Raw genomic sequence first — 22,568 nt, 5'->3', positions numbered from 1 at the left:
TTGGCGGTCTGTTATACAGACTTGACTTGTTTGCTGTCAATAATGAAACGCTAGATCTGGACAGCTTTTTAATAACATGTTATGATGATTTCACGGCAATCATCTCTGGTGTACTGAAGTTACCGGAATCGGTGGGCAGTTCTGCCAAATAACCCTGGAACGCTATAGATCCGAACTTGGGGGGTATAAGAAGAACTTGCTATAATGAAAAGTGCCTTGTCTGGCAAGCGAGTGTCAAGGTAGTCATCGGCATTCAATGCATGCGGATTAATTAATAATATTGGTCATATGAACAGGCCACCATGCCATTCAATAACATTATGATATAACGTGTTTCGGTATTATAAGACGAGGGTAACGAGTAGAAAGCAAGGAATTCAAGCCAGCTAGTGATAGTGGATGGTACTATTCAAACCAATCAGGGATCACTACTTCCCCGGTGAGTGCAGAAGTATTCGCTTGGCCACCTTGGGCGACATCCAGCTGGAATTCACGTACCAATTGGTCCCAATCTGACCAAGATGGGGAAGCAGATGACAAAATGCTAGTATCGACCTGCGTGATCGCCGCCGGATCTGCCCACTGGGTTTCTAGAGCGGTGCCCAATTGTGGTATGGTAGTAAGGTTATAGTTCTGGTTAAGAGTATTATTGTCGATGTGCATGTCTGAACTTAAACTGGAGTAGCTGGTTGGTTCACGCAGGTATTGTGGTGGTGAGGAGGAGGAGGTCAGGTATGTACTAGAAGGGTCTGTGGACGGAGTAGCTGCACATGAGCCTGGGATATCAAGGTCTTGTTTTCCGCGCTGCAGAGTAAGCTGGTGAAGTTGCTTTTCTCGGAATTTCACCGCTCTTGCCATCAGCTTGCGAATGGCTGGCCAGAGCATACCGTTCTTTTTCTCAGAGTGCATATTCCAAGCCTCGTAAACAGAATTGATTGCTCTCCACGCACGGTCAACTCCAGGGCAGAGTGGCCTGACGCACAGCTCGGACAGGAGAAATGCAACTGCATGCCACTGCATGTGTGTCCTGAAAAGCCAGCCCCACTTCGCCGTATTAACATTCGTTTCTAAAAGTCGAGAAAATTCAAGGATTTCCACGGATGTCATCAGAAGCCGGTCATGGGTTTCTTTGGCTATCGGGTTGCGTTGAGATTTCTGAACCATTGGTTGGTGTATCATAAGCCATAATTTTGCAATTACCAACCGGGAAACAGTGGCGCAGACCCAGTGGATAGGGATAGTCATATCACAGTGCCGAACAAATCGCGTCTCAAGGTTAGAACTGAGCTTGTCAATTAGTTCTTCTCTCTCAGCCATGGAGTAGCGAGAAACCTGTAGCCTGCAAGAAGAACTGGGTGGGATAAAGCTCAGCCTCTTGTTGACGACAGCAATCTCGCACCGAATCAGAAAGAATGATGTTTCGACGCAGCCTTCTTTCTCTTCTGGGAAATCCACAGAATCCGGAGAAATGTCGTCATCATTGATGTTCAAGGGCATGCGGGTGTCATATGAAGATTCATATATGAACGGGTCACATCCATAGTCTTCAGATGCTCGGAAATTAAGAATGCAAATATGCCACCATAAACGTCTGCGCATCTCTGTTTCAAAGGGTGATAGGTTGAAATTAGTTCCATCTCGCTGAAGGCCTAAACCCTGCGCGATACGGTAGGCGATGGATATCATTGACCACACGTAACGAGTATCATCGTGTTGTCTCACGCATAGCAAGAATAAAACTAATCCTTGAAGCAAAGTAAAACTCCCAGAGTGTAAGATTTTTGCCCGACCTAGTGCTTGCTCAACGGCAAAGCGATAACGGCCTAGGACAATGTCTCGGGGTTCTCCTAGACGAGCGAGACATTCTGCAGCACTCATAGACGCAGCACTTGTGTAGTATATGGTTAGCATCATTACCTCTGTGTTTTTGTCCAACGAATCAAGGTTCTTGATACCATGATAAAGCGCCGGTTTTAAAGTAGGAGTATGGAAAATAGGGACCATAGGAGCAATATTTTGAAGGTAAGTTTCCCAAAGAATGTCCACTTGGTTGGGTGGAGGATGAAAATCCCGAAGGCTTTGTGCGAGTGATGAAAAACCGAATAAGAACCCATCATGATTCACACCATAGGACTCATCAAAGGCAGACTCTTCAACCGTATCATTTTCATTGTCTGATGAAAGGGGATCAAGTATGCTTTTTAAATCATCCACCTTGGGACAAGTCAGTATTTGTACAATTAATATTTGTAAAAAGTGGGTTGCCATGGAAAAAGGAGATATAAACGCACCGTTTTCCCAAAACTAGTCCAAAATCGATGACTAACATATTGGCTACCTCCCTCTTCGACCATTAATTTGCCCATATTTTCCTCAATTTCACTTGTATCAGGGGCCTCGCTCTTGACTGTAGCATCCTGTTGCATTGCATCTGAGGTATTCGCATAATCTTTCGGCTGCTCGATAGCGCTGTTTTGGTGGAGAGGGGGCTTTTTCAATGATAATGATGATGGATTTCCATGTATTGCGTCTGGCCCTCCGAGGTTCTTTACAATATTCTCCAAAGTTCGTAAGCGCGCCAGCAATTCTGTATCTCGGGGCTTTTTTGGCTTCCTTGGGGCTCTCCCAGGGCTAGGATACACGCATTCGATTTTTGCCTTGATGCAGTTGGAGCATGGGTGGTGTTTGTTGCAGCGGACCTTTCTGCGGCGACATGTTACGCAACTTCTTGGGTTGGGTGACGCCTCTGGAGGGGCCGCTGTAGCCGCCTGGAGGAATGCTGGAGAAGTCGAGTCACTGGCGGATTCGTTCTGCTGGAGCTGCGAACCACTCTTCGTTACAACATCTGCTTCTGGTGAGGTTAGTGCGGTTTCTGATGCATATGTGTTAGGCGCCAGCTGCTGTGAGACCGGAGCACTCCCTCCAACGTTCTTCTCCCATTGTTTCGGAGTCTCTGGCTGGGCCATGCTGGTCAGATGATGGGCCCCTCGGCGTATTGAGATGTTATGGCGGAACCGTTGTCGGCAGTAGGCCGTCCTGGTGATGTGGGGGTGCAGACTGGGGTCGAGCTAGCAGTCGTCTTTTCCGTCCGGTCCTGCTGCTTCCAAGGTTTGGACGTTCCGTTGGCGCGCACAGGAACAAAATTAAGCGCTCTGATTCGCGCTTCGCCGGCCGCGGCTGTTCCCGCAACGTCAAGGCAAGATTCGAAGCTTAATTTATCGTCAACCGAACTCTTTGCTTCTCTCTTGAGTGCTCCAGGCCAGCGCTGGATGTTGTTCTGCTTACCTTTGAGAAGGGCAGTGCAACTGTCGTATTCTCTTCAAGGTATGGAGTACTCCATAAGCAGGTGACGAATGCATGCGATAGATAACCGACTAACCAGTCAATTAGTCAACTAGTTAGTTAACTAGCTAACAGGCTAACTACTAGGCTAACTAGCCCGGCTCGCGCGTCCATGCATGCTCCAACGTCGATCTTGCGTCGGTATGAGAAACAAAACAACGGTGCCATGCGGCAGAATTGGTGATTACACAACACATAATTGTGATACACTCAACGGCTGATGCTAGGCAAGATATGATTTTGGGGGAAGAAAAAACATAATTGATATGGGTGTGGCCCATTCATTCCATCAATTGGCACCTCCTTTCAAACCTACCGCTACCACTGGTTCAACTCGACCTGTCATGCCCTTTTTTAACCTCCGGACCTGACATTTATAGCTGCGGCCGTAATGAGCCAGGCTTACCGAGCTAATTTTCTTCCTTGTCGCCTTGCATTGTACTACCCACCGAACAGTACATTTTTGTAGCATGCTATGTTTCCTAAAACCGGAACCAATCAGCTATGGACGTCACTGACAAACATTGCATATTGTAGCAACCTTAGCGGCTAACATCAAGGATAAGAAAGGCATTCGGTTGTCCTTGTTTTGCAGCTCACAGTTGCTGCGCCGCATACTTTGAATACCCAATGGTGATAGTGAAACTGCATAATATTGATGCAGAGTACCATCTTATCACCTGAGACATCCTTGGCATCAGTTCTTGCCTTGCTATTCGATTTTTTTTTTTTTTTTTTTTAATGGCATACATTGGTTGAGGTATCGCGTGTATCTTTGTTGGCCAACAAACACCAGCAGAATGGGAATGCTTACCCATTTTAACGGCGATCTGAAAGGCGTTTGACTTTCCGTGGGTGTTGGGAGAAGCCTCTTGAAAACTCAAATATGGACTACTTAAGGTAACCCAAAGGTCCAGACCCATATCTGGAGTTTGGTATTGAACCTTCCCGAAATTCACAGCGTTGATTACGCTCGGAGATATACTGCAGGCTCATGAAACATACCCAGGTTAATTGAGGCTCACAATTTTCATCAGAATTTGAGTACTTGCTCCGTAAAGAACAAGTTTACGCCCCACATCTCACTCAAACAACATGGCGGCAGTTTATTTGCCGTCTATGAAAACTAGGAAGAGAAATGCCTGTGACAAATGTCATAACCTAAAGAGCAAATGCTTGAGGACCTCAGAGGATAATGAGTGCAAGCGATGTGCAAGACTCGGATTGGACTGTGTGTACAGTGCACCCTTGCCCCTTGGCCGGCCGAGAGGAAGAAGACGTCAGAATTCTTCTAACAACACTGCTCCATCCGATGATACTAGCTCATATATAGCTTCCTCTGAAGTATCATTGAGTCTAGGTACACTATCTCTCCCCGTAACTTTCATACTTGCTAATGAGCTATTAGGTGGCAATTATACATACCAGAATAGCGGGGGAGGAGAAACTCAACAGAACTATAGTAAGTGGACCCTAACGACGTCACGCATAACTAAGGTACTGATAACTCTATAGCACCATCATTACACAACTCACTCTCTGACCCAGTTACGTCGAATAATGGACGTAATTATTGTGCCCCTCCCTCTCGATACTATACAGATCAGGAAAACCAGAGTTTAGCCATGGACATCGTCACGAATAACTTGTCTACCAGTGCCTCAAATAACCAGCAAACTATAACAGACAATCTTCAGTTTGAAGATATTGGCTTCCAAAATATTCAAACCCAACTGTCCTTCTCCCTCGACCCTGATTTGTCTACCACAATACCGAATAGCTCCAACAATGAAAGCTATCAAGAAGTATCTTACCGTCGACTTTATCAAATTTACCGTCTTCACACCAGGATTCAGGATCTAGTGGCCTTCTTTTCTTCCCCGTCTACCCAGACTTTAATAAACACAATACCACCTAACCGTGATGCAACACTATCTGAAATTCTCAGTGCTACTGACGAACTTGTCCAAATCATCAGCACGTCTGGATCTGAGATTGATATCTGCAGTGATATTTCCCAGGATAGACCATCGCACTGCCAATCATACAACCAGCCGGCCATCGCCTTCCCTTGTTACACCAGCCCAAGTTCTCGACCCTTGAGTTTTCCAATCATTATATCTAGCTACACCAATCTTCTCCAGATATATGAGCCTGTCATTACAGACCTATTCACTTTGATCCAAAGACTACCATCCTCATCCCCATCCCAACAGCAACGATGGCTCAACAGTCCTACTGGAGTTTTACTCCAAGCGGCAGAAATTCTACCCGGGAGACTGAGAGTCCTATCCGACAAGGAGCCAAATGTCTATTTTCTCGCGAGTCTGGTCTCTCAGTCTGTCGAACGACTACGGAATGCAATCTGGAGCTATTTGCGGATGTTGTTCCCAGAACAACGTAGCCAAAATCTCATACATGCAACTGTGGGTTCACATTCCCAGTTAACGGAGAGGGTACCACCAGACATGCGCTATAGAGAGCAAAGAATTCTAGCGTGGCTTCATGCGGTTAACAACATGCAATCAGAGCTATCGTTATACTAGAGGTGATCAATTTTCCTTTCCGTACGCATCTATTGTTCGGCTTACTTTTCGTGTACATTTGTAAGAAATATTAGATGCAGTGGCCCTCCAAGGCCCAGAAACTTAATACCGTTTGATACGTTGGCGTGTTTGATTTATATTGGACAATGTGTGTTGCTATCGAGAGAGACTAGGATTATTTCACGGCTTGAGAGACTAGTGGGATATTCACACCCGTGTCCAGTATCTTATGATGCACCTAAGACCACACCGAGATTCCATACAAAATGCACGCCAACCGCTAACTCTGGTTTAATACTTACCACACTAGACTTGGAGTTGTCAGCCTACTCGCCTCCCAGTTGTAAGAGATTCTCAGCCAAATGCGGGAGTACTTAGGACACATTCATCGGCGGGTCATAAGGCTCACTCCCCTCCACCCTTATTGAAAGCACAGACTACGGAGTACACCATTCATAGAATATCAAATTCTGACCCTCTGTGTCTCGGGAAGCTGCATCATATGGGCTGCATGATGCGCGATTCATGTACTCAACGGCTCTTGAGCTTGGAACATCCTAGATCTCAGCCAATCCGGTCATGGAATTCGTCTGCTTGGGGCTTTACAGAAAATAATCCGGAGATTCCAGAGGAGATTCCAGAGTCCCGGAATTATAGAACGTCGCTAAGGCAGATAACTGACCACTCTTTGAGAAAAGGTAATGAATGAAACAATCGTTCTAAACTTAGGGGTTTCTGTCAACATCTCAATAGGGAGATTTATCATGACTCGAAAAGTGACCGGAACAGGGCCTCAAAGAATCTGCTTGCGTACAGAGTGCAGATTCAATAAATTAGCCAACTCCAAGGCGCGTAGTTAGGGTAACTAACTATTGGGTAAGCGCCGTTTTGAGACTTTGTATCCAATATCCCCCCAATCAGTGGCAATTGCAGGACATTTTTCTAGCACATCAATGAAAGACTCGCATGTAGGGGAAAGGATTGACTAGCATGAGAGAGAGCATGAAATGCGAAATCCTTGTAGTCTTGATAGGATAAAGGCGAGACAACTGAGGAAATCTTCGCCGTCAGGGAGTCAAGTACCAGCCGCCCGTACAGAGCACAGAGTTAGCTGATTAGTTGGTTCTTTGGACTGTCGGCCCCCAAATAACTAAACCAACGCATGCTGACCATTCTTTCAATAATTGTTTAAGACATGGTCCATATCCTTGGGCCTAACTTTTTGCCTGCATCAAATTCCGAAGCCTCGCTAGTTACCTGGCTTAAACTATTTATATCCACGGTAAAATACGAACTCCTGAAAATCCACTCCCTTTTTGTTTTGTTTTTTTTTTTTTTTTTACTAACAAATGCAATGGAATAAAAAGGCTGGGAGTTGACGTAAACATCTGTCGTCTTTGCGATGGGAAATATTGATACCACTGTCGATTGGCTGATTATCCGTATCAATAATTCTGTTGCTGATCCGGCGGCAAATCAAAGAACGCCCTCGTACCAGGGTCTTGTCTTGCAGCAAATCCATAACTAACAATTCGAGGGCCTTGTTTTTACACGTCTGAGATGATCCAGACGTTATACCGACCTTAAAGGACATGTTTGCCTGGTGAGTTGGCTGTCGGGTAATCCTGAATACCTGGGCCTTGATAACTAGGAAGCACAAAGAGAGACTTCTAGGGGCTCCCAACTTCCAGGGTCTTCGCGGGACAGCACAGCAGACCGGAAGCGCCAAACGCAATGCCTGGATGGTTTCCGACTGAGAGGTTCGATACCGCAGGATGGCGACTGGAAGGCGTCGGCCTTCTCGCCGTCCTTGGGGAGTCATCTGTGGCTGATCAAGCCCAGCCGCTGACTGCGTCTAAGTTGTCTCTACTGCCGCGTTTGATACCAGCACCGCAGGCCCTGCTTCGTGCAACACGCCCGGTGAGGCTTCCAAGCCCTCCAGCAGTTGTTTGCGGCGTGCATTCAGGGACACTGGTTCATGAGTTGAATTACTTCCCCAATATCATTCATCCAATCGCCGACTTGAAGCCGTACCAAGTGGTTGTGTACGAGATCTCTTGGGCCGAGAAAAGAACCAAGTACGAGAAGTCACAGAGCATCAAGCTGGAAAAGCTGATCATGCCTGAAGGCCTACGCTCCAAAAGACCTGTCTCTGTGCCACCTCCGCATAAACATGGAAACAAATATGCAATTACTCCAAACAAGTGGTCGCCTCTAAGCCTGATCACCATCTCGTCCTTCCTGATGACCGCATGCGCCTTTGCTTGGGCCCTAGTCATAAGAGATGGGACGGCAGCAGTTGCAATTTTCCTAATGTCCATGGTGTCGACGCTGAACGGATTTGCTTTTTACTGGAAGCCTCATCTGGCCGTGCGGCCGTCGTCTGCAGTTGTGCCAAGGGGAGACATCATCATACGGACGCGCGAGGGCGCTTTTATTGTCGTGCGATGCACCGAGGAGCTAGCTCGCGAGCTATATACCGGTACGGAGGAATGCAACTACTCCCTTAGTGAGCAATGGGCAAGAGTTCTAGTGGGTATCGGAACGTTCCTCATCATGTTTGCCGTCGTGCTACTCGGCAACTGTGAATGGACAATGCAGGCTGTTGTGTCCGCAATTTACATGCTCATGAACGCCATGTACTGGGGATCATCGCTGATGCCTAAGAGTTGGATATGGGATATGTCTCGCTATGATTGGAAGGACGTCACCCCAGACAACGTCAAGGCAGCCCATGAGATTGGCAGCGATGGCGCCCAGCCAAGCTTCACACGGACTCTCTGGTATGCCATCCACGCCACGGAGGAGATTAACTGGGTGATTGTTAGCGGCGCGGTTCCGCAGACCCAAGCGTGGGAGAACTGGCTTGAGCTTGCATATGCAAACCGTACTGATCCAGACTGGGACGCCGTTGGTGAAAAAGATCGGTTGATGGCAGAAGCGCGCCGATCCCAGCTAGTACCGTCTCGTAAGGATCACGACAGTTAATGGCGTTGCGCCTTCTTCGATTTGATATCACCATTTTTGTGTGCCATGACCCATTATTCCCTATCTTCTCTGCCATTTTCTTTTCTTTTCTTTTCCTTTTTCTTTACATATTCCTTTTCCCCCGTTGATATAGGGGCTGGCCACGATTTCATGAAGTTTTCTTTTCCTCTGTATTGCAAATAACTACGAAGTACTCCCATGCAGGTAGGCCATGGCGTCTCTGTGACCCGTTTTGTCTCAACCTCATGACTTTTTTTCCATGCAATGCATCTGAACAGCGTTCAGGAGGGCCGTGCATCAGCTGCCGTTATCATAGCGCTGGTAGAGCAAGATTAGGATTAACCTCCGTAGAGGATTGATACATCAGCCTTTCGAAAAAGCAGAATGACGGGAATTGGAGATGTACCCGTCGAGATCAAATGTTAAGATAGTTCTGGTTCATTCATGCCGGTGTAGCCGGGGGATTGGCACTGCATCTAACACAGTTGGATCTAGTCTAAAATTCTCACCTGATATCACCGGTTGAGCAAAGGATAGGTCAACCTCAATAACATTTGAAGTTTCTCCCTGCGGGCGTTCTGGTGCTGTGATTGCAGCTTCGCCGTAGACTCGGGCAAGAAACCGCATCAACGCGCTCACAACATGCATTTTGGTATTCTGTGAGCTGCCAGCACAGCTTCTCAGTGCCTCTGCGATTAATCCAGGGGCGTAGTACGGCAGGATAGCTGGCTTCATATTCAGGCCATCAGCGCCCAACCCACCCACTAGGTCCTTTTTTATATTTTGTGGTAAATTGGCGAATGCCTCTGCAAAGCATTTTGCCAAAGGTATGTCTGCTACTCGTCCCATTGTCAACAGCCGTAGTAACGCTCGTTCCTCCGGTATGCGAGCCGATAAGCTCCTAAACCCAGTCTCCTCAAGGATCCTTGCACGGCAAGTCAGAACGTGGTCGTACGCCTGGTTTAAAGAGAGGATTCCACTGATGGCTCCAACTAGAGCATCGTATACTGCGAGGTAACTTCGGAATACTGGCTCAACCATCGCCCCCGCATTTCGAGAGTCTATATGGCCGGCGGCTCCCGCGATATCCAAAAGAACTTCCATATATTTCAGGAAAAATGCCCTCTCTCTGTCACGCATTGCATATATGCTTTCAAGGCTTGCAGGGACGTTCTCTGCCTGAGCCAACTGTGCAAGGTTAAAGCTTGAGCCAACCTCGAGTCCCAAGATCAGATCTGATCTCAAATCCGGTTGAAGAGTATTGATGGAGGGTATCATCTGAGCATTCGCAGCCGCTAAAAGGACTTCATCATGGTTATCGCACGTCTGACCCGTGATCTCCGCCACCAAGGTCTTAAGGCTGTCGTCTTTCCCAAGGTCGTTGACCACAATCGCAACGAGAAGAGCGTATATCTCGTATGGATGCGGAAGGCCCCCAGATAAAATGGCATACAGTCTCTCAAACGATTCAGGCTGGAGCCGTCTCTCCGGATATTGATGACAGGTGAATGAGTCGTAGTCGTTAGACCATAGCCACTTCAAAGCGAGCATTCCAACGAGCGTCCGGTTGACTTCCACGAAGTCTTCGCCAAACAGGAGCTGTGACGGTGTACGACCGTCGTCACCGAGGTTTCCTAGTGTTTTTGTCCCGGAAGACTCTACCGTGGGCTTTGCACGCTTCAGCCGGTCGAGTTCCCAGTAGAAGGTAGCTCCAAAGAGTTGAACTGCCCGGGTATCACTAAGGGTAGCAAAAGTGCCGTCTTCAATGCTAGCCAGCAGCGCCATATCTTTTCCTGTCTGTGTTCCCTCTGGCTTTTCTCCTTTTCTTGATATTCTAGTACAGCAAATGGAACTGATGGCCCTTCGAAAGACGTTGGTACTGGAATGTGGCATCGTAGCAAGCTATGGATCTATCTTCCTCACAGTTCCCTGTGGAGGAAAAAGCAGAAATTATATCTGGTCCATGGTTAGAGAACAAACAGGCTGCAAGGCGATTCTCACACAGCGCTTCGAGGCCCAGTTTACTCACAAGCCCTTCAGGTTCAGCCTTGAGGCCAGAGATGTTGAACTAGCGAACTACGCCGCCCAGCAATCTGGAGAGTTGGATCTAGTTAACTAAGGAGGCTCAGCCACCCGCAGCAGGCCATTTGTGTACTGAGCCAGCCAGCACGGCTTTCGTGGCTGTTCACGGCATCGCTCTCGCTTGCTATCAAGGAATTATTCAATGCTCTATACATGGCTAGATATTGTGTTGTAGCAAGTCGTCTTTCCCGTCGCTTTGGCCGCCCGCTGGCAGCGCCAGCATGCAGTTCCCCTGTTGGTGACAGCGGCTGAGCATCTCCTTGCTTCCCTTGCATTTACAACGTACGGCTAGAACCATTTTTGATGATGATAGACAGTATATTTACAACTGGATTTATTGCAATATCTTATTACAGACCGTAGGCATTCAAACATACAGACGTCTCGGCGTTATCGATCCCCATAAAGTAAGTATGTTTGTGTGCGTGCGGAAGCTCGTATTCGCTGAGATTAGATTAGATCATGGTTCCGTCAAGGCATTTAAAGGCTTGACAGGGCGCAGATAGAATGGTCACGCCAGTGTGCATCATCCTCACAAGGCAAAGAGACTTCGGGCTGTGAGATTGTATCTGAAATGGCTGCTTCAAATGCCCGACATGCTCTGGTTCTGGGCGCATCAGGCATATCAGGCTGGTCGTTCATCAACCAGCTACTGCAGAGCTATCCACGAGCCGGCACTTGGAGCCGTATTACCGGAGTGACTCGGAAGCCGATGAGCAGAGAGGAAGTCTCCTTCTGGCCTCAGAGCCGTGAAGACCCATCATTTCGCCTTGTATCTGGCTTTGATATCCACAATGACCAGGAGCAGACATTGATGGCAAAGTTTCAGAAGGAAGTGACAGATATACCCACAGTAACACATCTATATTATCTCAGTGCGTGGTGTTTTATCACATCTTTAACGGGATCAACACTTGCAGGGATACCTAATGTGCTGACATCTTTCGTTGACTTGCCAGTACAAGACCCTCCATCTAATTACGATGATGACGAACCATTCGCAGCAAGCCTCAAATCTCTCCAGAAAACGGTGACGGTGATTGAAAGCCTTGCCCCGAATCTCGAGTTTATTCACCTTCAATACGGCACCTTTATATATGGGGTGTGCTTCACCGAGGAATTTTACCACACTGCTCCTCTTTCGGAGTCATTGCCCCCATTGCGAAAGCCACTTCTTGACAGGCTTCACTACCCGGTGTGGACAAAATGAATGCACGAATACTCAAGAGACAAGTCATGGAAGTGGTGTGAAACATGGCCAGATGAAGTTATAGGTATGTTAACCATTTGGCTTCTCGTCTCTAAAGCCCAATTCCCCTCTTGGACATATGTTGCTGAAAACACTATCGCAAAGGATTCGTTCCACGAATGAACTCGTATAATGCAGTCTATCCCATTGCCATGTTCTTATCATTGTATAGATTTATCAACGGGAAAAGTGCAGCATGTCCGTTCCCTGGTAGCCTCGGAACATGGAAAGCCCTCGCGAGTGATGCCGGAGCTGATATGATCGCAAAGGCCTCCATTCACTTGTCTCTACATCCTAGCCCAGGGATCAAAGGAGAAGGGTTCAACGTAGCATCTTCAGAGACACCGTGGAGCTGGGAGATGAAGTGGCCGCCCCTTTGCGAATGGTTTGGGCTCATTGGAGAGCCGCCAGTGGATAATGAGAAGAGCAAAACGTCATCACCAGGACCTGACAGGTATATTCAATCACATGAGACGGAATATAAGCGTATGATACAAGAGTACGGTCTAAAGGCTTGGAATGTTGCTTCCCCATCTATGGATGGGTCAGAGAACTGGGGTTTGACCAAGCTAAATTTCGACCGGCACCTCGACCTCCAGAAGTTAAGATCCACTGGCTTCATGGGAGACGAGAGTCCACGAGATACGTGGATTAATGTTCTGGAGTTGATGAGAGCAGCGAGGTTTATTCCATGATTCGGCAGGAATCAGCATAGAAGCAAAAAGTTCCCACTTCCCGATTATTGCGAGTATGGATAGGACCTTAGAATTTGAGGGGAGACTTGGAGCTATTCACGAGAGAAAATATTGGCAGGACTTAGTAGAACTGTGGAGGGCGCTTCGGTGTACCATGGTCTTTAGGGGTATCTGAGTGCTGATGATTTTCATTGGACTGTATGGCATCGAGTTTCGATCTCCATTCCAACTCCTCTTGTTCGATCTCTCTTAGGACTAAGACCAAAAGTCAGTAAAACCATTGTTTCAGTCCCAACTATTCTATTAGAAAAAAATCACGGTAGTATAACTACCTTCTTCCCATTCATCCTCTGATGCTTTGTTTCCCGTACCAAGGGTCTTCCTCACATCCACATCCTCGCCATTTTTGAGCCTGTCAATGACCTCACTTAGCTGGCGTATCTTCGAGTTCGTACTTCGTAGGAAATTCTCATGAGAGGTTCGAAGTTGAAGCAGATGGATTGCTTGGGAGCCGATTAATATGAACATGAGGATGTAGAAAACCGATGGATGTCGCTCCATGATTCCCGCATCTGCGCCTTGTTTCGGTCCTTTTTGACTTCCGCTCCGTAGAAATTTGGGTATTACCGAATTCCACATCGATGCATCCGCAATCTTTGGTGTCATCCGTCCGGTCGAAATGCATTGGTAGTGCTGAAGTGTGAATCGAGATTGGCATGAGCTTGCTCGCGGGAGGATGGGGAGTCGCTTCGATAGAGCTACTGCCCTCAGTTGAGACTTAGACAGTATGGTAGCCATTCTGACAGTGCAAAAGCACTCTGTAGCACTGAACGAAATCCCGGAGGGCAATGACACAGGGAGCAAGGACAAACAGCTGTTTGATGCTTGATGTTTCGTCTTTTTCTCTTCGAGACTTTCAACTTTCGCGTTCCCTTTTTTTTAGCTTTATGATCACGTGTGTGTTACATAATCAAGGCGTTGCCGGGCAACCAAACCTGCTTGATGTTTAAACCAACAACGAAGCTTCATCATTCCTGGCGGTAAAAAGAGACGTCAAGGATGAGATAGCGATGGGATGCGCGCACAGAACACCAGAGATCCACGGCTTTCTGACATTTACAGGAGAGAATGGGCGGTATATTACTCCCTACGCTGGCCGATTCGGTCAAGCATGATCTCCAGCACGCATCGAAATGCTCGATCAAAACCGTGACCACTTTGCGACAGCTGTTTATAGGTACCGTGAGCGATGAGCTACCAAAGGAAACAAAAACACCGAAACGAGCAACGGCAAGCAAGCCATCTTCAAAATCCACGCGAACTGTTAGAGTCCGAGGCACTTCGAAGAATACCCTTCCCCCGCAACCGACGAACGAGGAAAATCCGCCGGCATTGTCAAAACACGAGAAACTGGTGCTTGCGACGGAAGTGTTTAATATCGCATCAAAACTACTCTCTGAGCATATCAAGAAGCACTCGGTCTCGCGAGTTAGCAAGACAGCGGGGGGAAATGGAAGTCAACGAGTTAGGACTACCAGTCCAACAAAAGTGCCGTTGCAGCCAACCTCGCCTAACCCCAAAGTGCACCAAGCGGAGAACCCGAAGGACACCCCAGAAGAAAGTATAAAACGCAACGGGAACTGCCGAATAAAACTAGTTGCGGAGTGTGCCATGCTGTCATTAGAGACTCTCCGCAATATACGAATCTCCGAAGACACTTTCGACCCTAATAACCTACATCTCGGGCAGGGAATAAATATACTGGTTGGGAAACTATTGATTCTTGAACTCCAGGACTTGGCCATAAAGGGATTGTGCATGCTGAAATCAACTCTTCTGGTTGCCATTGAAGCGGAGCGAACCAAAAGAACCAATGGGCTCGAGAGAAAGTATCCGGATTCGCAGAACGCTTCGCTGGAATCGCTTCTAGAATTTCAAGCCCTCCCCGAAAATGGGCCACTTCTACAACTTATGGTGTCCTTTCAATCCTACGCTCTCAAAGTTTTTTTAATCGAAGGGAGCTGGAACACGAGCCATAAAGTTCTTCAACAACTGCGGTTAGGGAACCCATGTAGCCCTACCAATACCATTCTAGCAGCGAACAAAATAGGAATCATTCCTGACGATAGAGCAGCCCAACAGCTCCAGTCTCATTCCCAAAATGTGCTAACTTTCTCCATTATACTCTCTTCTGCAGAGGAACAGCAAGCTCCAATCACCCGTGCAGAAAATCCAATGGTCCCTTTACTACTTCAGTTCCTAGCATTGGAAATTCGCTGTATTTGGTGGAAACTGTCCGACCATAAATTGGACCTAGCCAAGGAACTTTGGGGTCCGCTTTCTCGATTTATTTCGACTTATGTTCGACGGTGCCCCAATTCACACAAGCATGAGTTTGATGCCATCCAGGCTGCATTCAATCAATTGAAAGCTCGGCTAGGGTCAATTAAGCCCCTAGGAAATGACGCATACAAGTCTTCATCGATGGCTGCAGTTGTAAAAACACTTGGCCAAATAGCTTACAGTGTTGGCCGGCTAGAAACCGCGGCTGGACTTTGCGAGGCTTCCTCCACGTCGCTCAGCGATGTACGGCCATTGCAACGTGCAATATACCAATGTCGAAAGGCTTTATTGAAGGTTGAATCATTGAAGTCACGGTCTACTTCAGAGTCCGAAGCTTTCCAGGCAGTCAATGAAGCTGCAACAGATTTGACTGCATCCATGAAGGGTAATCAAAATGAACTGGACGAGCTACTCATGGAAAGTGCGCTCCTTAAGAAAATAATCATGAAACACATATCTCAAACAGGACCATCTTCCAAGAGACCATCAGATGGCCCAACCACGACCAATGATTCAGCCCTAGCTTATTTGACAAGTTTTCTGAAATTTCTTATACGTTACCTGGCACCGGCAGTTCACGCTTCTCAGCAGGATGATACTAATGCCGTTACGCGGTATCTGCAAAGATCCGGTAACATTGTTCTGGCAGCAATAGATTCGGGGATTGCCGTTGGAAAACTTTCTTCAGGCAGCGGTTCGTTATCCTGGGCTAAAGTTGAGGCTCTTTTGCCCATTTGTGTCTCGCTCAGTCAGCTACTGCAAAAACTTGGTCCTTCCTGTGAACTAGAGAATTGTCCATCTGGCGATGCATCAGTTCGGTTACTGAGAATATCGAATTTATACTGGGCTACATATATGCGCTATAAAGACCTTGGTAAAGGCCCTGTTGAATTGCTACCACCCGTGGAACAGGCTACAAGTATCCTGCAACATTCTGCCCTTACGGAACAGATATCGGGACTGCTTGCAATTAAATTCGAGAGGCAAGCAGCATTGTATTCAGAAATCGGCAATTCTAAAAAATCATCCAAGGCATATACCTCAGCAATTCATGCCCATTTTGAAGCAGGGGTTTTAGCAGCTGCCTGTCAACTGTCATCCAAGGAACATCCACGTCTTATTTGGAAGGATCCTAAAGGACCTGGGTATGCCCTCAGCCGGGTTTTAAGCTGCTATATCAAGGAGCAAATCAAACGCGCTTCAGGGGCAAATCCGGTGATATATGATGTTGAAGATCTCGAACCATGTCAACGAGCAACGCTTCTTGAACAGGAACTGAACATCCTCACGGGACTAAATGGCCCTTCCGCGTCATACATAGTGACGGAGACTCTTCCGCCATTATTGTCAACAATACTCTCGTTGTTGCCCTTGGACACCTATCCGATCCGCCGGACAAGGATTATATATCAAACCCTGCAGTATCTGCTAGAAACTAATGCGAATTCCAGCAAGGAATTTTCCAAATTTATTCTTACTGAAGCAGCTCAGTGTTTGTCCTCTTCCATTCTACCGTCCGAAGATAAAGCGTTGGTTCTATATCGGGACGATCTTCAAGCATCATTAATGATCACTGTTGCATTCTATTCGGGTATGACACCTTTGAATGTTTTTGAGAATGCCATTCAGACCTGGGTGGTTATTGTTCAAGGCTGCGAGTCATGGGAAGCTGTTCAAAACCGGATCGGGGATCCTGTCTCCTTAATCATTCATTTACGCAGTTTGTCAGATTATCTTGAAATCAGAGGGCTGTGGAGATTGAGGATATCCGCCCTTGCTACTGTCAGCCAACTACTTGTTCTGCAAGACAAGCCAGACTTTTCAATGATGGTTTCTTGTTATTCATCCATAGCCCTCCAATACTGCAGACTAGGGTATTTGGACAAAGCCTTCTATATGCTTAACAGAGCTAAGGCGGTTATACAAGAACATACAATATCTCCCCGTGCATCGCTTTCCTGGAATCTGGGCTTTGCAGAGTATTGTTTAGAAAAGGGAGATCACTCAAAGAGGTACAAATAAAGCAGTACCATTTCCATTTATATGGTTAATCGCTAACAGTGGAATAGTATCGAGAGCATATTTCAAGTTCAATCAGTGTTTGATAACATTTCTACGGATCTTTCAAAGGAAACTTTCCAAACGAGGGCTGCATGTGAGCGTTTGGCAACGGATGCTGCGACTATATTATCTCGGTCTTTCTACTCTAAAGGATATCCTAATGAGGCAGCCTACTATGCAAAACGTGCTGTCAAGCTTAGTAGCCGATTATGGGCTCGGCTAGAGAAATACGTGGAAGCAAAGTCAGAGAAGCATTGCAAAGATAAGAACACAGATCCAGACACCCTGGCAGATGGTATAGCCACTCTCCATATTGGTACGAATGACAGCAGCCCATCAAAAAGTCACTTCGAAGGCTCAGTGTACTGGCCATATATGTCTTCTCATGTCGCGGCGTTACTTCAACTATCAAGAATATCAGATCACAATGGAATCTTCCAGGATGCAATCTACCACGGAGAACAAGCAATAGCTGTTTGCGATGCGGTGGGTTCTCAAGCACTATCCTCCCTCATTAGAGCGGAGCTAGGCGACCGTTTTATTCGAGCAGACCGTACGCACAAAGGAGCCGAGCTCCTTGAAAAGGTACAAGCTCTACCGCATGAAGAATGCGATTTTCCCCTGTCCATTTCAGTCAATATGCATACGGCAGCTCTCCATGTTCAGCGAAAGGAAGTTGAATGCGCTTATCGTGTTGTTTCCGATTGCATTAATGCTCTCTCGAGCTTTAGCAACGTCAGCACCGTGGATTCTCTAGACCCTTTCATAGACCCTATCAAGGAAATTGTCAAACAAACGGGGGATATGAATATCTCTTCCCCGAAAAAATCAAGTTCTCGCTCTGCTTCCCGCACTACGCGCTCTCGCAGTGCTAGAAAACCACCCCAGGCCAAATCGGTCGCTCGGTCGAACATCCCTATTAATGGAGAATCAGAAAGTGCACAAAATCAAACGCTTGTTACACGACTTCACAGCAGTCTCATCCGAAAGCAAGCCATGCTTTTGCTTGCATCGCAACAATTTGACCAAGTCGTCGGTTTACTTGATCAAGCGGATAAGATCCTTGAGGCAGAAACAGCAATATCCAGTCATAAACTTTGTCGGGTGCATTATATGTTAGGGCTAGCGGTGCAGCAGCTCGCTTCTCATTCTGTTTATTGTGTTCTCCCAGAGTCAACTATTTCACTTCCATCCTTACATTTGGGAGGCCACGGTTCGAAAGGGAGCTCGCGATCAAAATCACGGCCTGGAAAAACGGCGAAATCTCCTATAAATTCTGAAGTTAACTTTTCAGAAACGCTATCCACCGCAAGCAAAGTCCTTGCAGATATCTCTTTGCCAATATCTCAACATGGGTCTAGTAAGGAGGGTCACGAAGCATCATATCTTCGAAGCCGAACGTCTATGCTAGCTTTTGCAACATCAACGAGAAGCTCTGACATGGATCCATGTCTCATTGCTCATTCCATCGGTAAGTTGCCCTACACGTAACACTAAGCTCCTTCTATACTAACGCGATTGTAGAGCTGGGTCGCAATTCCGCATTTGCACGCGACCATTTGTCAATTGTGTCGGATAAGGAACTATCGAATCAAATGGGTCGTTTGGATTGGCCCGCCCTCCCATCAGCCAATTTGGACGTAGCGCATCCGGAGGAGGGTTGTTTCATGGAAAACTACGTCGAGATCCTCCCTCCAGAATGGGACGTCATATCAATAACCCTCTGTCCGAGTCAAGACGAGTTTATCATATCAAAACTGCGCCAAGGCCAATGTCCGTTAATATTGCGTCTACCACTCAAAAGAGGCGGTGATGATGACATGGACGAGGATACATTTAGCTTCCAGGAGGGCAAAGCGGAACTTTTAGAAATTATTCGTCTTGCCAATGCCAGTGCTCATAACACCGGCACATCTCTTGGGAAGAAGGAAAAGAAAGCATGGTGGGAAACCCGGGAAAATCTTGACAAACAGCTTCAAGATCTCCTACAAAATATTGAGACAGTATGGTTTGGGGGATTCCGTGGCATATTTTCTCAGGCCCCTAGGAATGGCCTGCTGTTAGGGAAATTTACAGCTTCCTTCAACAAAATCCTTGACAAGCATCTTCCGTCAAGAAAGGAGAAACGAGGAAAGGCCAAGGCTACATATCCAGATTTTGATCCTTGGGTGATGGAACTTTTTGTCAACATCGGCAGACTAGACGACGAGATGAATCCAGAAGATGCTGTTATGGATCTGTTATATTACGTCGTTGATATCCTACAGTTTCACGGCGAGACAAATGCATACGAAGAAATAGATTTCGACATGATGGTAGTGGAAACATTAGATTCGCTACATCGTTATGCGGACGGGTGCAAGTGGGAGCAAGCGCCAACACCAACTCGACACACAATATTGGTTCTGGATAAGTCACTCCATGCGTTTCCCTGGGAGTCTATGGAGTGCCTGAGAAATTGTTCAGTCTCACGCATGCCCTCACTTGACAGCGTGAGGGACCAGATATTACGGCTGACAACTCAGGAGAGACATGAAGGTGGCCAATTCGGATTCTATGCTAATCGAGATAGCGGTACTTATTTACTGAATCCAGCTGGTGATCTCAAATCCACAGAGGATCTTTTTAAGGAGCCACTTTCCGTGTTGAAAGGCTGGTCCGGCCGAGTAAAGACGGCGCCAACGGAAGAAGAATTTGAGTCATCGTTGCGGACTAAGGACATCCTGTTATACTTTGGACATGGCAGTGGAGCTCAGTATATCCGAGGCCGAACTATTCGAAGGCTGGATAAGTGCGCTGTGACCTTCCTTATGGGGTGCAGCAGTGGTGCGATGACAGAGGCTGGTGAATTTGAGCCATATGGGACCCCGTGGAACTATATGCATGCTGGAACACCGGCTCTAGTAGCAACTCTCTGGGATGTCACTGATAAGGATATTGACAGGTTCACTACTTCTGTGCTTGAGCGATGGGGTCTTTTTCCAGCCCCAGCTACAACTGCGAAAACCCCCATTGCATCAGCTTCGGGTATCAAACACACAGGCCAAGTCGGCCTAGACACGGCCGTAGCTGGCTCCCGGGATACTTGTATTCTCAAATACTTGAATGGAGCAGCACCGGTTTTATATGGAGTTCCTGTCTTTTTGAAGTGACGGATTTCTGTTGCCTGTATTTTTTTTTTTTTTTCCTTTCTTAAGAGTCTTTTTTTTCCAGCTACTTTTATGATATTAGAATATACCCTTGGTTTTGGCATACTCTATATATGCTGCAGGAGCTTTGGATTGGAGAAATTGGAAGGCTAGCTGCTTGTGTACATATATATATAGAAGCGCTATGGTGTAGTTTATTCTATATCAACTTGGCCTCCCTTTTATATTTGGTTTTAAAGATGGCAATATTTTTGGTGGTGCGGGGAGGATCGGATAAGCCCCGCGCCGGCATCCAAGGTTACCACCTGCAGCCAAGCTTATTTCAACCTTTGAACTACAAACATCAGACAGCACTTTCAACCCCAAGCAAAGACGAGTGGCAGAATTTGATAATTGATAGTTTGATAATTGATAGAGTTGATCACTCGACAGCATGGCCGTCACAACCAAAGCTACCATCTCCTCCTTTGGAGGGAAGCTACTGAAGCTCTCCCATAATGCCACATCTACGAAGTGTGAGATGGCGTTTAACCTATACCTCCCGCCACAGTCAGTTTCAGACTCTGGGTACAAGGCTCCCGTTCTATTCTTCCTATCAGGCTTGACTTGCACTCCGGACAACTGCTCTGAAAAAGGATTTCTTCAACACGCAGCCAGTTCAAAAGGGATTGCTATTGTATATCCAGATACCAGTCCACGTACGAATTTGACTATCCCGAATACGTAATTAGTAGTTAGCTAACCCTGACTATAATAGGTGGTTTGGGTATTGCGGGTGAAGATGATGCATACGACTTTGGGACCGGAGCTGGATTCTACGTGGATGCTACCAAAGCCCCGTATGATCAGGGATATAACATGTATACCTATGTTACGGAGGAACTTCCCAAAGTTCTCTTCACCGAGTTTCCGCAGTTGGACTCCAATCGAGTCAGCATTACCGGCCACAGTATGGGTGGGCATGGTGCCTTGACCCTTGTAAGGATTCTATACCCCAACTCTTTCCTGACATACCCCTTAACTAAGGGCCCATCTGACCTGATTATTAGTTCTTGAAAAATCCTGGGAAGTATAAATCAGTTTCAGCTTTTGCGCCAATTGCAAACCCCGTCAACTGTCCTTGGGGCCAAAAAGCCTTTGAGGGCTACTTTGGCAGTGACAAGGACAAGTGGAATGAGCACGATGCCACGGAGCTAGTCAAAAAGTGGAAGGGCCCTCTCACAATGTTGATTGACGTGGTATGTAGTCCATCTGTTACCATTAGTCTCGCCTTATGTCGCATTTTGGACGAGTACAACACAACACATAATAATCTAGGAACACAGCACTAATCTCTTACGACTTTAAGGGTACTGGTGACAATTTCTATAAACAAAAGCAGCTATTGCCGGAGAACTTTCTTGCAGCTGCAAAGGAAGCTGGTGTGGAGTCTGAGATATATTTGCGCTTCCAGCCTGATTATGATCATAGTTACTTCACCATAGCTACATTTGCCGATGACCATGTGAATTTCGCCGCTCAATATCTATTTGCTTGAAACATAGTCTGCACTTATTATACAGTCATTAGAGCTGTGTATTATCGGGCGGCATGGTCGGGCCATTTATTATGGGCTTTCTTATTACATGGTTTGTGGAAATAATTCCATACTACACTACCTGGTATTCAGTATACCGGAGCGATAACTAAGATTTAGTTTTGAGCTTTCTTTAAATTGACCTGATAGTTATGCTACCCTCATATATTGTTCATTTGCATAGCCAACATCTCCTTGTTTTCTCGCTCCCGCAGCCTTTCAGTCGTATCTTGAATAAAACGAAGAAAGTCTAGCGGGAGGATAATCTCAAAATAAGTCGAGTCAATAACAGGAGAGGACTGACAATCAGCGAAACATGAAACCATGACTTGAAGTGAATTCAAACAAAGCATATATGCCTCGGAAATTGCTTGTCCGATAAAACAATGTCATGGGGGTTTTCGAAACCAAGCAGAGGGATAATTGGTGAAAGTTTATGGTGGCGGGAATATGACAGGATATATGGAGGTTAGCAAGGTGAATGTAGTTGAAATAACGTAGATTGATCCAGGACACTTCATATGCTAATGTTCTCAG

The 22,568-nt window shown here is 46.6% G+C and overlaps 9 protein-coding genes across 9 annotated transcripts; 6 read left to right on the top strand and 3 right to left on the bottom strand.

The window, feature by feature from the left end:
- Window positions 1-498: 498 nt before the first annotated feature.
- Window positions 499-2,966, bottom strand: TRV_01165 (C6 transcription factor, putative; the record flags this gene model as incomplete). Its single annotated transcript, XM_003024656.1, has 2 exons — window positions 499-2,304; window positions 2,328-2,966. Coding segments are annotated over 2 exons (2,445 nt in total), but the record flags the coding sequence as incomplete, so codon positions are not given.
- Window positions 2,967-4,967: 2,001 nt separating this feature from the next.
- TRV_01164 (uncharacterized protein) lies at window positions 4,968-5,888 on the top strand (the record flags this gene model as incomplete). Its single annotated transcript, XM_003024655.1, has 1 exon — window positions 4,968-5,888. The coding sequence occupies one exon, from the start codon at window positions 4,968-4,970 to the stop codon at window positions 5,886-5,888; it is 921 nt and encodes a 306-aa protein (XP_003024701.1).
- A 1,734-nt stretch (window positions 5,889-7,622) lies between these two features.
- TRV_01163 (uncharacterized protein) lies at window positions 7,623-8,876 on the top strand (the record flags this gene model as incomplete). The annotated part of the gene is made up of 1 exon (XM_003024654.1): window positions 7,623-8,876. The coding sequence occupies one exon, from the start codon at window positions 7,623-7,625 to the stop codon at window positions 8,874-8,876; it is 1,254 nt and encodes a 417-aa protein (XP_003024700.1).
- Window positions 8,877-9,314: 438 nt separating this feature from the next.
- On the bottom strand, window positions 9,315-10,769 carry TRV_01162 (uncharacterized protein; the record flags this gene model as incomplete). The annotated part of the gene is made up of 1 exon (XM_003024653.1): window positions 9,315-10,769. The coding sequence occupies one exon, from the start codon at window positions 10,767-10,769 to the stop codon at window positions 9,315-9,317; it is 1,455 nt and encodes a 484-aa protein (XP_003024699.1).
- Window positions 10,770-11,532: 763 nt separating this feature from the next.
- On the top strand, window positions 11,533-12,168 carry TRV_01161 (uncharacterized protein; the record flags this gene model as incomplete). Its single annotated transcript, XM_003024652.1, has 1 exon — window positions 11,533-12,168. The coding sequence occupies one exon, from the start codon at window positions 11,533-11,535 to the stop codon at window positions 12,166-12,168; it is 636 nt and encodes a 211-aa protein (XP_003024698.1).
- A 158-nt stretch (window positions 12,169-12,326) lies between these two features.
- TRV_01160 (uncharacterized protein) lies at window positions 12,327-12,902 on the top strand (the record flags this gene model as incomplete). Its single annotated transcript, XM_003024651.1, has 1 exon — window positions 12,327-12,902. One exon carries the CDS (start codon window positions 12,327-12,329, stop codon window positions 12,900-12,902), a length of 576 nt encoding a protein of 191 aa, XP_003024697.1.
- A 121-nt stretch (window positions 12,903-13,023) lies between these two features.
- On the bottom strand, window positions 13,024-13,700 carry TRV_01159 (uncharacterized protein; the record flags this gene model as incomplete). Its single annotated transcript, XM_003024650.1, has 2 exons — window positions 13,024-13,157; window positions 13,235-13,700. The coding sequence occupies 2 exons, from the start codon at window positions 13,698-13,700 to the stop codon at window positions 13,024-13,026; spliced, it is 600 nt and encodes a 199-aa protein (XP_003024696.1).
- Window positions 13,701-14,030: 330 nt separating this feature from the next.
- On the top strand, window positions 14,031-20,458 carry TRV_01158 (separin, putative; the record flags this gene model as incomplete). Its single annotated transcript, XM_003024649.1, has 3 exons — window positions 14,031-17,119; window positions 17,315-18,777; window positions 18,951-20,458. 3 exons carry the CDS (start codon window positions 14,031-14,033, stop codon window positions 20,456-20,458), a joined length of 6,060 nt encoding a protein of 2,019 aa, XP_003024695.1.
- Window positions 20,459-20,888: 430 nt separating this feature from the next.
- On the top strand, window positions 20,889-21,992 carry TRV_01157 (uncharacterized protein; the record flags this gene model as incomplete). Its single annotated transcript, XM_003024648.1, has 4 exons — window positions 20,889-21,153; window positions 21,213-21,433; window positions 21,505-21,693; window positions 21,804-21,992. The coding sequence occupies 4 exons, from the start codon at window positions 20,889-20,891 to the stop codon at window positions 21,990-21,992; spliced, it is 864 nt and encodes a 287-aa protein (XP_003024694.1).
- Window positions 21,993-22,568: the final 576 nt, after the last annotated feature.

Source organism: Trichophyton verrucosum (genome assembly GCF_000151505.1).
Source record: "Trichophyton verrucosum HKI 0517 chromosome Unknown contig00099_1.f1.exp, whole genome shotgun sequence".
Lineage (NCBI taxonomy): Eukaryota > Fungi > Ascomycota > Eurotiomycetes > Onygenales > Arthrodermataceae > Trichophyton > Trichophyton verrucosum.
This window is presented reverse-complemented; position numbering and strand designations above follow the sequence as displayed.